We start from the raw sequence: 12,645 nt of genomic DNA, 5'->3' as shown, positions 1-12,645 counted from the left end.
AAATATGTTATATTCGGATTAAAAACAAGCTCTGAAAATTAAATATATAAAAATTATTATCAAAATTAAATTGTCCAAATCAATTTAAAAACACTTTCATCTTATTCCTTGTCGGTTCCTGATTCCAAAAACATATAGATATGATATGTTTGGATTAAAAACACGCTCAGAAAGTTAAAACAAAGAGAGGTACAGAAAAGCGTGCTATCCTTCTTAGCGCAACTACTACCCCGCTCTTCTTGTCAATTTCACTGCCTTTGCCATGAGCATGCCTGACGATGCTACGAGTAAAATGGCATTGCGTTCAGTTTCATTCTGTGAGTTCGACAGCTACTTGACTAAATATTGTATTTTCGCCTTACGCGACTTGTTTCTTTTGTCTTCTTTTTTGAACAAAATTGCTGGTGTTTTGAACAACAATAATGGTGTTTTTGTTTTAATGCTTTCAAAACAAAAAAACAAAAAGGTTTCCTGCGTGTCATGTTTGTTGGCTTCCACAGCTGTGGGATTGGCTTGGACAATCTCCTTTATTACCTTTCATGTGTGCAAAAAAACCTACAAGATATTAATGTGCGCAACATAAGGAAATGGGATAGTTATAGGATTGGCGTGTATAATTGCATTTGTTCTGAAAGTTGAACGTACACGTACGCCACACACCTACCCCCCCCCCCCCAACCCCACGTACACATACGCTCACATACTGCACACAAATATACACACACACACACACACACACACTGACACACACACACACACACACACACACACACACACACACATATATATATATAGTTATTCTTACGTGTACAGCTGATCGTATATATATATATTTAACAGCTTCCTTTTATTACTGCCGATTCCATTTTTAATGCGAAAACTCGCTTGCTTGCTTGCTTGCATGTCACTGTATATATATATATATATATATATATATATATATATATATATATATATATATATAAAAGGAAACTAAATCAGTCACACCCAATAACTTTGTTCAAGCATTCAATATGCCAGTTTATTCAGTAGTGAGAGCACGGTGACACGCAATGACATTAGAGAGACCTGTACGTGCGCTTGTTTGCACAATAAAATAAAACCAAACAAACTTCACGTAGCACAAGCTTCGGTGGTAACTCAGTGTGTTTACAACCAAAAAATGAAGCAAACGAATCCTGAAAGAAAAAGAAGGTATGATCAGTCCTGAAGGAATAGGTGACACGCTCTGTGCCCGTCACTTGAGGCGTGTATAGCCTGTACATATCCTCCTCGAACAGGATTTAACTGAGGATTGAAGAGTCAAGCTTCTGTTTGATGTAGATTTAGTTTATGTTTGAAAGGCAGGGCGAAGAATATGAGAAGATGTTTGTAAAATTATGTGTCTATACGAGTTGTTACTGTATATGATGATGAAAGAGGGCGAAATATTTAGGTCACAAGCAAAGTCTTTTCTTGTCTTGCTATATTTTTGATATAGTTATTTTTTCTTGTTATGTTTACATATGTTTTTTCCTTCTTTGTCTTGCCGTTCTCTTCTTGTTGTGTGAGAATGTCTATGCCTTGATGTGCAAATGTTTGGTTCGAGCTGTACCCGCGTATGTTTCTGACTATTTGACAAGACCTGTCACCATGCATTATGGCTGTAATTCTTCCGTTTTACCCGTACTTATTATCAGCTTTTGGTTAGGAGTACGCTTACACTTTTTCTGCCAAGCATACATTGACAGTGACAACAACTACAACTGTCACCATGCCACTGCTGCTGTTACTACAAAAAACACTGCTCCAACACACACACACACACACGCACGCACGCATGTACGCCCTCCCCCCCCCCACACACACACATACATTACATGAATGCAGCTGTGACACATGCAGTGACGGCTGCCGACCAGTCCAGACCAACCCAGTAGCCACCATGGCGCCAAAGAAACCCAACACTCAGCTCACCTTATTCCGCGTGTTGACCCTGGCAAATCAATCACTTAAAATGATTGACAGATTAGTCCAAATATGCCCCATGTCAGTCAGTGTATCTGTCAAGCGAAAGACATTTTTGAGTACACATCTTGCGTAAAATATCTGCACAAGTATTCCATTCACTGCTTGGGCGTGCGTGGGTGGTGAGAGCTTTGGCAACCAGGAAGGGTGGCTTTTGTGCCGGGGTGGTGAGCTTTGGCAACCAGGAAGGGTGGCTTTTCTTCTTTTCTTTTCTTCTTTTCTTTATTTATATAGCGCCTTATCCGAAGTTCAAAGCGCTTTATGCCGTGTGAGATGGAATTTTTTACACAATATATCACGCATTCACATCGACCAGCAAACCTCAAGCCTGTTAGGCGAATGTTCACCTTTCGCGGCCTTTATTCCAAGTCACACGGGTATTTGATGGACATTTTTATCTATGCCTATACAATTTTGCCAGGAAAGACCCTTTTGTCAATCGTGGGATCTTTAACGTGCACACCCCAATATAGTGTACACGAAGGGACCTCGGTTTTTCGTCTCATCCGAAAGACTAGCACTTGAACCCACCATCTAGGTTAGGAAAGAGGGGGGGGGGGGGAAATAGCGGCCCAACCCAGGGTCGAACACGCAACCTCTCGATTCCGAGCGCAAGTGCGTTACCACTCGGCCACCCAGTCTGTTGTTGGTTGTTAACGTCCCTTCAACCTTGTAGATTAGGCACACAAAAAAATAGGTCTGTTTACGGTAACCCGACCGACCCTAGTTTTTTCGCGCGACCCTAGACTTTTTTTGGGCATTTGGAAAAAAAACAAAAAAAAAAATCTTGTTTTTTTTGGCATGTTTTTTTGGAGAAAAAAAAAATCCCGACCTACCGACCCTATTTTTTGGGCCTATGTTACCGTAAACAGACCTATTTTTGTGTGTGCCTTATGCAGGACCGATTTTAGTTTGTTTGCTTTCTCAGTTTACCCGATAATCTCGGTGTTTAAAACTAATTTCTTTTAGGTCTATAACAGTACAAATGTGGAAGGTTCTAAGTAAAGATGGCATTTTTATTCACGCATAATTCTTCAATTATGTTTCAGCTGGTAAATGCTGTGGTATGTTAAAAGTGTTCTTGATTTCTCATTCAACCGCACGACAGAATTGAAAACTTGTGTTGAAAAAAATGTATCATTAAAATCATCAGTCCGTGACTGTGTTCGTACCTAGTCGACTGCATGGGACTGTGTCACACTTCAGAAATTGTTTGAATACACATCTTGCGTGAATTATCTGCGCAAGTATTCCATTCATGGGCTTGGGCGTGCGTTGGCGGAGGAGCTTTTCCAACAGTGAAGTGAGAGTGGCAGTGAGTCGGTTATAGATATCATAATATGTTGTTTTGTTTTTGAATAATTTTCAGCTGGAAGAATCTGTTGCATGTTACAGGTAAAATTGATTTCTCGTACGACCAAGGTACGACATAGGTCAACATTTGAGTTTGATGTTGCAAAGGATCTTTTAATTGAAAACAAATGAGGAAAAAAACAACCCAACTCGGCCATTAACATGTTACAGGTGGTTCTAGGACAACCCCCCCCCCCCCCCTCGGACTTCACCCCCATGGACTTTTCCCCCCAGACAATCCCCCCTGGACTTCACCCCCCCCCCCCCAGACAATCCCCCTGGACTTTTCCCCCCAGACAATCCCCCCCTGGACTTTTCCCCCAGACAATCCCCCCTGGACTTTTCCCCCCAGACAATCCCCCCCTGGACTTTTCCCACTAGGACTTCTCCCCCCTAGGACTTCTCCCCCCCCCGGTAAATTCCCTCCCCCCCCGGAGTTATCCCCCCGGGTCTATCCCCCCCCCCCCCCGAACAATACCCCCCTGGGTATTCATTTCATAATAGTTTCTTCAATCATCGTTGTTATCACACTTGAAGAGTAAGGCGCACGTGAGCTAACATTTTTTGTTTCAGTGGCTGTGGAAAGTTGCATTCCCCTGAGTGAAAAGTGTGCTCCTGTTATGCTTTTTGTAGTGTTTATTTGCTGTGTTATAGAAATCACGAGGAATTCCTACACAGTTCTATAATATGTGTCTGTTTTGTTGCGTCCTCGAAAAAAATATCGACGTTAAACACCAAATAAAGAAAGAAAAAAACATTTGTTTATGTATGCATGGTTTACTTTGATTTGAGTCGAATTGTGACGATCAAACCAATGATTATATACAATACAGTCATCAATCAATCAATCTCTCTCCGAGTCTCACACACACACACACACACACACACACACACACGCACACGCACACACACTCACTCACTCACTCACACTCATTCACGCACACAGTCACTTCTTCAATCATCGTTCTAATCACACGAACAGAAAATGTCATTTTAGAAATCAAGTTTATTCACCAAACATTTTATGTTCTAAAATATTCACTTGTGAAATTGATTTTTTATTTGGGGGGGGGGGTGGGGGGGGGGAGACGGGGGTGGTATTGGTGTGGGGGGGGGGGGGTTGTCCTAGGGGGGTATTGTCTAGGGGTGAAATTGAACCGGGGGGAGTTACCCTAGGGGGGGGGGGGAGGTTGTCCTAAGGGGAAGTTGTCCAGGGGGGCGATTGTCTGGGGGGAAAAGTCCAGGGGGGGTATGTCCGGGGGGGGGGGGGGGGGGGAGTTGTCCTGATACGGTTACAGGTACCATATTGATTCCTCATTCAAACACACAGCAGAATCTAAAGTGCCTCCGAACCCCTACTTTCCAGATGTTACGTTGGGTTGATTGTTGTGAGTTAAAAGCGCACATGTAACAGCCCACAATTAGAGGTTACACGCCGAGTCTCAGTGGATAATATAGGGGAGGCATTTTTTGTTTTCATCACGTGGCCTTGAACTAAGATCAATATTTCGAGTCAGCGCTTCAAACAGATCATTTTATTGAATCTGTTTCAGTTTCAAATTGAGAGCAGTTAATCTTACGTGTACAGCTGATTTGGGGTTTGTTTGTTTGGTTAGGGGTCTCTCTTCCCCCCCCCCCCCCCCCCCCCCCTCAGCTCCTACCACATCGCTTAAACGCTGGCATTTCAGTCGAATAGACTTAAATTGCCATGGACTGCGCACATAGGCATGAGCGCAATATATCATCGTTTCATCTGCATGACTGAATTCATTCCGGCTGTGCGACCCGATGTAGTCAGCCTACCGGATTTGCCTCAAATCCTGTACCGGTGTTTTGATTATATTTTAAAATGTGTTTCAACAAATGAATGTCACAGAAAAGCACTCGGACTGAACTTGATAGACAAAGAGGAGTGGTCAACACTGACACGCGTAAAAACCCATTTATCATGTCGGTCTCTTTTTTAAAATTCTTATTCTTCTTCAGTTAGTGGTGATCTTATTCCTGTGTAGGTCCTTCAAAATCAACCATCCCCACTCCCACCCCCACCCCCAATTAAACCTCCTCCCCGGACCCTCCCCTATATCAACTGAGAAAGTCCCACGTACTCTACAGTTGCATGCAAGCAAAACATGATGGACCGGAAAATGAATGAGTTGGATGAAGAATACGTGTAGTATCGTTTTAAAACAATGCCTGGTTTATGTCACACTTCTTTGTCGAGGAAACAAAATGTGTGTGTGTGGACCACAACTGGAAGAAATGAAGGGGAAACAACCGTGATCAAATGGATTTCCCGTATATCAGTGAGAGTAGTCTATCCCCGTTTGTTGGAGATGAGAAGAAACATTATTATTCTCTTCTGCTTCTGCGATTACTATCATTTAAAACAAATATAAAATGTTCTTCTTAACGTAATTATGAATAGTTTTGTGCTATACCTGTTTATAACTACAACTCTCTGCCTTTTCCATATGTTTCAAAGAATCTCGCAATCCGCATTATACGGTCTGTCGTCTGCAACATTCAGGGGAGGGCACTCTCGAGCACACTCTTCATCGTGTGAAAAGCAGTGTGCCACATGTGAACACCCCAAACACAACAGTTTCTCTTTTTTCGCCCGAAAATGGACGACGAAAATTCGAGAGAACTGCTTGAGAAAGCCTACGCATGTCTACGGTCTGTGTTCAAACACAGGGAATTCAAGTCTCCACTCCAAAGGAAGGCTGTGGCAGCGATAGTTTCAGGTTTGTTTACAGTTCAAAGATGTCGCGAAGCAAAGAGAAAGGGCTGGGATTCTTTCTTGTGACGTAATATTTAGCCTCACAGATTCGTGTCATCCGTAGATAAGGCTGATCTGTGTACTTTTAGTATGAGGAACAGTTGGCACCGAACTGTTTGAACCCAGGTAAAAACAGGCTTGGGGTACAAAATGGACTGTCAATGTCATTCACCCACAGTACAACTCTGACGATGCTGCTATTTATACTTACATAGTCTTATTCTTTGAAAAGATAAAGAGAAAGTTGCACCAACTTACCAAGACGTCTATAACTCTCTTCGTCAGCATTTTGAAGATGAAAAGATGTAGCATCTAGTTAACTTGTTTTAGTAAAACTGCGGCATGGTCACAGCGAATCTTGTTTACGCGTGTTCCTTGCTTGTTTGACTCATTCTTGCTGATAGTGATACCACACTATTTTTTCAAGACTGTGGCGTATGACTATTAGTCTATGATGTATGCAAATCTGAAGAACTAGGTTCAGCCATTTCATAGTTTAAAATGTACGAAGGGCTTCAAACACTGCTTGCCGCACCAATTCAGATGAGAAAGGTTAAAACTGACTATGGTCAAAGACTAGCCTACGCTACATTTTCAGACAGCTTGACACTATTGTCTGACGATGATACATGTATACGTCATACAAGGTTTTGAAAATCCCAGGGCAATCCCTTTGGTCAGTTTTAGCCAATATGCTTCTGAAATAGTCTTTGAACAGCAACACTGCTCATGCTCATAGTTTTTAATTTTCATTCCCAGGTAATAAGGATGTCTACGTCTCCATGCCCACCGGAGCAGGAAAGTCCCTCTGCTATCAACTGCCTGCAGTCATGCAAGAGGGAATTACCTTGGTTGTCTCTCCCCTCATTGCTCTCATGCATGACCAGCTGGACCATCTGTCCAACGCTGGCATCAAAGCAGACACCATCAACTCTAAAATGACTGTGGAAGAAAGACGGAGAGTGATGGCTGACCTCAACTCTGCCTCGCCCAAAATCAAGCTGCTGTACATCACCCCTGAGCAGGCCGCCACAGACTTCTTCAAGTGCCTGACAGAGTCTTTGTTTCAGAAAAAGTTGCTGGCCTATTTTGTGGTGGATGAAGCTCATTGTGTGTCACAATGGGGACATGATTTTCGTCCTGACTATCTCAAGTTGGGCTGGCTGAGGCTGAAGATGCCTAGTGTTCCATGCATTGCTCTGACTGCCACGGCCACACCACAGGTACTTTAGGCATACTCAAGATATAGCACCACGTCACATTCTGAAAGAAGAGTGAACATGTTGAGATTCATTTAGGATGATGATGATTAAAGCTCATACGGGAATAAATCGACATATTGCCGTACTTTACTATATTTATACACACAATAAATTTGACTTGTATGCCTATAACAAATAAATTTGGATTCCACATATATATGTACGTATTATATTAATATATATATGTTACAGGATTTACCGTTTTGCCTTCATTTTGTTAATTCATTCTTTTGGATATATATAATGATTGAATTGTGCAGAACTTGTTACATAAATGTGTTTGAATGCATCCATTTAAAAGTATTTCATTGTGTATATCTGCAGGGTTTCATTTACTAGTGCGGCCTGCGCCATTGGCGCATAAAATCTGAAAATGTCCCATCACAATTCCCTTCAGTGCGTCAAAGGGCGCATCAAGATTACGTACCACTGCGCCACCAAATGTACACTTTACATCGGATTACACACGCACACACTCTCACACACACACACACATACACTACAGAGATAACACGATATAGCGGCTAATTCTCAGATGGCACCATTTTGCATCTTTGATCAAATCGCGTACAGGCCTCTTAGGCGCTTCTTGCCTTTGACTATGTCCCATTGGAATTTGGTTGAGGGGGACAAATGTCCCATTGCCTTTTTCTCCCAGGCTAAACCCTGTATCTGGGTCAGTTCAAGGGCTTCTTCGTAAGTAAACTGTCTCTTGTGTTGGATGTTGTCACCGCATGGGTCCTATTATGATTTTCATGTGGCATTTTAAAATTTATTTTGTAGGTTGTGACTGACATCTACAAGCAGTTGCGGATGAAAGAACCGGTGCACAAGTTTACCAGCTCCAGTTTCCGTAGCAACCTGTATTACGAGATTTGCATGAAGGAGATGCTGGGCGACCCTTACAGTGACCTGGCCAAGTTTGCACTCAAATCACTATCAGGAGCTCCACATCCAGATGATGATACCTGGGTAAGGGCTTTCATGAAAGAGAAGATTAAATGCATGTACGGGCGGGGATGTAGCTCAGTCGGTAGCGCGCTGGATTTGTAGCCAGTTGGTCGCTGTCAGCGTGAGTTCGTCCCCACGTTCGGCGAGAGATTTATTTCTCAGAGTCAACTTTGTGTGCAGACACTCCTCGGTGTCCGAACACCCCCGTGTGTACACGCAAGCACAAGACCAAGTGCGCACGATAAAGATCCTGTAATCCATGTCAGAGTTCGGTGGGTTATAGAAACACGAAAATACCCAGCATGCTTCCTCCGAAAACGGCGTATGGCTGCCTAAATGGCGGGGTAAAAAACCGTCATACACGTAAAATTCCACTCGTGCAAAAAACACGAGTGTACGTGGGAGTTTCAGCCCACGAACGCAGAAGAAGAAAAAAAAATGCATGTACAGTGGTACCTGCAATGAAAGGACACCTGGGATTAGACGAAAATGTACCTACATTGCAGGTCATGGCAGGTATATAATTTGGTCAAGTTACAGTGGAACCCCCATTTGACGACCTCCAAAAATCTGAAAAAATGAGGTTTTAAAAAGGAGGGAGTCTTAAAATGGGGGTAAATTTACTGAGGTTATGAACAGAAAATCAGAAAAATCAAGGCCTTAAAAACAGGAAAGTCTTAAATGAGGGGTCTTAAAAGGGAGGTTCCACTGTAATAGACCAAGGGACAAGAGAAGGTGTCCTTTCTTGGGAGATATCCCCGCATTTGACACTGGGCAGGCATGGGAATTGTCCGCCGAAAGGCAAATTTCCGCCAAATTTTGTTTTTGTTCCGCCAAAAAAGCAAAAGTGTCCGCCGAAAAAATAAATGGGGGAGGCAAAAATGGTTCTAAAAACTGAATTTAATGGCAAACTTGGAGCTTAGATGACACCAAATTGCACCATTTGGGTTCTTTGGAGAAAACAAATTCCGGGGGGCATGCCCCTGAACCCCCCTAGCAGGGCTAGGCGCTTCGCGCCGTCGACTTTGCCATTACTTACAAATTTTCAGCCTTTTTTACTTTTTTCAATTCCCATGCCTGACTGGGGCCTCACATCGCAGGGGCCACTCTACCTTTGTTTTGGGCTGGCAGTTTTTTGTATTTGTATGTTTGTTATGTGGAGCTGTCTATTTTGGACTTTTTCTCTGTGTATGTCTCAAGACCAGACAAGAAAACTTTTATTGTCATGGATCATGATTTCATTTAAAAAAACAGTGACATCTTCAAACAATTAAAGCACATGTATGTTGCAGGTGAATTTGCAGATGAGTGATGGGTTGGATGATGTGCTGATTTCTTGCAGACAAAATCTGAATTTTTTGGTTAGATAGCATTCCAGTGAAACAATAACTGGTGTGCACCTAAAAATACAAACCCCAAAACATTAGCTTTCTGCAGCTTCTATGCATGCTTGTAGTTCTAACTTTACTCCTGGTGCATGGATTCAGTGACAAAGTGTTTGTTCATCTTATGTTATCTTGACAGTGTGAGCATGGATGTGGCATTGTGTACTGTCGCACGCGTGATGGCTGTCATGAAATCGCCAGTCAACTGAGTCGGAAAGGAGTTCCATGCAAAGCGTACCATGCCAAACTCAAGCCAGCAGAACGTACAGAAGTCCAGGAGGACTGGACGGCAGGGCGAATACCTGTGATCGCTGCCACGGTCAGCTTCGGCATGGGAGTGGACAAAGCTAACGTTAGGTGAGTATGGCACAGATGTTGCTAGGCTATATTTTTTCTGCAAAATTGCCATAAATTGCCATTAAAGTGTTTGCAGTTTTTCAAAGTTTAAGGCAGTCCTTTATGTCCCCTTTCCCCCATGTACTGTTGAAAATGTTCAGCAGATCTGCCAGTATGAGAATAAGGTTTTGGGTGAATAGAGAGAAGTTTTGCTGAGTGGTGATGCCGAATGGCAATCCTAGTGTCAGATCTAAGTTTTGGCAGTCCTTTTTGCTCCTCCCCCAATTCTCCTTAAAATTTGTTATTGATTCAGTAGATTATATGCCAAGGATTTTATTGGTTTGGCTGCTTGAGGATTGTGATAGTTTATTTCCAGAGCACATATCTGTCAGTTAAAGCGCTTATGTTTTGTCTTAAAAGGATTCCTTATTGATTAGTTCTAAGTCAGTCAGGTTACAATAATCCAAAATATTTTTATATTTGGCCTTATTTCTTTTCTCTGTCCAGGTTTGTTGCTCACTGGACACTACCGAAATCTATGGCGGCCTATTACCAGGAATCGGGGCGAGCTGGTCGTGATGGTCTCCCTTCCTTCTGCCGCCTTTACTACTCCAGGCAGGAGAAGAGCACTGTGGCTTTCCTACTCAGATCTGAGGCCAAGCGAAACAAGGTGTGTGCAGAAGCAATGTTTGTGATCAAAGTTTTAAGGATCAAAGTCCCAATCCTGAAATCAGGGATTTCTGAATTAAGAAATTAAATCTTGATGCATATATGACCTCATTCAATCACATATTCTTACCTCAACTCACATAAATGGCATTAACTTCAGTTCATTGCTAAGATATTGAAGTAGTACTCGACCCTGGTAAGGGGGGAAGTAACTCCCTAAGAAAAACAATCCGTAGTCAAGGACGGGAGTCACCTCCCCTACCGGTAACCCGCACATGCGCGGTCCTGCTACCGGCCGCCATTCCACCCACTTCAACACTACTGCACAGACGTGTTGTTGTACTCCGGCATATTTTTTGCCTTGGCCTTTCGTGGAAGGCCATTTGACCCTGGTCTTTGCGTTGCTATCTTTAGGTAAGATCGTTTCACTATCTCTTCACTGCGCGTTGCGTTCGTTTGAGTATTTTCGCTGTTGTAATTCATCTCCACGTGCGCGTGTTCGATATTGCAAATGGCGGACAAAAACTCAAAAAGCAAGGGCAAACTTGTTTCCCTACTCTCTTCACCGGGAAAAGAGAAGGATAAAGACAAGTCTAAGTCTAAATCAAAGACGCGTGCCTCTGTGTCTTCTTCACAGCCTACTTCTTTAATTTTGGTTACTGACCCGGCGACTAAGAAGACAGAACGGGTGTCGCTCGACTCTACGTCACCGTCACCGGTTTTCCCTACGCGGGAACGTTCTACTTCTCCTCTCTCGCGCTCGCAGACGCCACGGTCTAGCGAGTCCGTGTCGCGGGAAGAAATTCTGGCTATGTTCGCTACTCTGAAACATGACCTAGTTGCCTTACATTCGGCAGAAAGGCCTGTCGCTCCCCTCCCGCCTGGCGTGGGGGGGGTGGCTTCTCTTTCTAGGCTGCGGCCGTCCGCGACGATCACGTCGGCTGATCTCGGGCCGGATGTTTCTGGTTTGGTTGCGGATTCCCCTGCCTTTTCAGGGGGGTTCGCGGCCTTAGCGCCGCCCGGTTCCAGCGCTTCGGCGTTGGGCGGCGTTTGTGGGAGTCCCCATCTTTTTGGGGGCTCACACTTGCCTGCGGGCCCGGGTTACGCTCTTGCGTCGCCGGGTTCGCAGACGGCTCCTCCCCGGCAGTACACCGTCCATCACGTGGCGGGTGCGCTAGGGAGCGGCGTAGCGCGCCAGCCTGCCCCCCTGGGATCAGTTTCGGCTGTCCCGGCCTCTGGGGGGCAGGCAGCAGCGTCTTGTTTGCCCAGCTCTGGCCTACAAGATTCTGTCGGCGGTCATCGACCTGTAGCTCTTGGTTCGGCTGCCGCCGTTCCTGGTTGGAGTTCGCAGGGGGTAGGCTCCTCTGGTTGCCCCTCGGGGCTTCCGGTCGGGCCTGCCCGCGGATTGTCGTCCTCGACTTCCGGTTGTGCTGTGGCAGGCACTTCCGGTGGAGGACAGCGGGCTAGTGGTTCCGGTGGCAGTGTCCCTGCTATCCCGTCCCTGGTTACGCATCGACTTCCGGCCCCGACTTCCGGTTCCGCCGTGGCGGTTCCGGTTGTCGGCGGTGCTGTTGGTGGACAGTTTGCGGCGCTTCCGTCTATTGTTCAACCGACTCTAGCCACTTCCGCTTCCGTGGACGGGTGGGTTTCCGGTTTACCGGACCCTCCTTCTGATGGAGATCAGGAAGGTTTTGGAGAGGAACAGGAAGGGGATGAGGATTGCTCTGAATCTGTTACCCCTTTACGGATTCCCAATAAACTGGGCCCTACTCTGGAGTTGGCTGCGGAGATAACCTCACGGTATTTCCCTGAGGGTGTCTCCGCCGATTCTACTGTGGTCGCACCCCCTCCTTCTGCTTTGGCAGATTTTGCGGGCGCGGGGGACACGAAGGCGAAGTTC

At 44.7% G+C, this 12,645-nt stretch overlaps 1 protein-coding gene across 2 annotated transcripts in view; it reads left to right on the top strand.

Annotated features, from left to right (window-relative positions):
- Window positions 1-5,928: 5,928 nt before the first annotated feature.
- The window catches only part of LOC138969331 (ATP-dependent DNA helicase Q5-like), a 28,897-nt gene continuing 22,180 nt past the window's right edge, over window positions 5,929-12,645 (top strand). For both annotated transcript variants that reach the window (XM_070342101.1, XM_070342100.1), the window contains exons 1-5: window positions 5,929-6,107; window positions 6,902-7,365; window positions 8,188-8,376; window positions 9,880-10,097; window positions 10,584-10,746. In XM_070342101.1, coding sequence (XP_070198202.1) covers window positions 5,987-6,107; window positions 6,902-7,365; window positions 8,188-8,376; window positions 9,880-10,097; window positions 10,584-10,746 — 1,155 coding nt within the window. In that variant the 5' untranslated portion in view covers window positions 5,929-5,986. The remainder of the gene's footprint in view (window positions 6,108-6,901; window positions 7,366-8,187; window positions 8,377-9,879; window positions 10,098-10,583; window positions 10,747-12,645) is intronic.

Source organism: Littorina saxatilis, linkage group LG6, assembly GCF_037325665.1.
Source record: "Littorina saxatilis isolate snail1 linkage group LG6, US_GU_Lsax_2.0, whole genome shotgun sequence".
NCBI classification, from domain to species: Eukaryota; Metazoa; Mollusca; class Gastropoda; order Littorinimorpha; family Littorinidae; genus Littorina; species Littorina saxatilis.
Note: the sequence above shows the minus strand (reverse complement) of the source record. Positions and strands in the feature narration are given on the sequence as shown.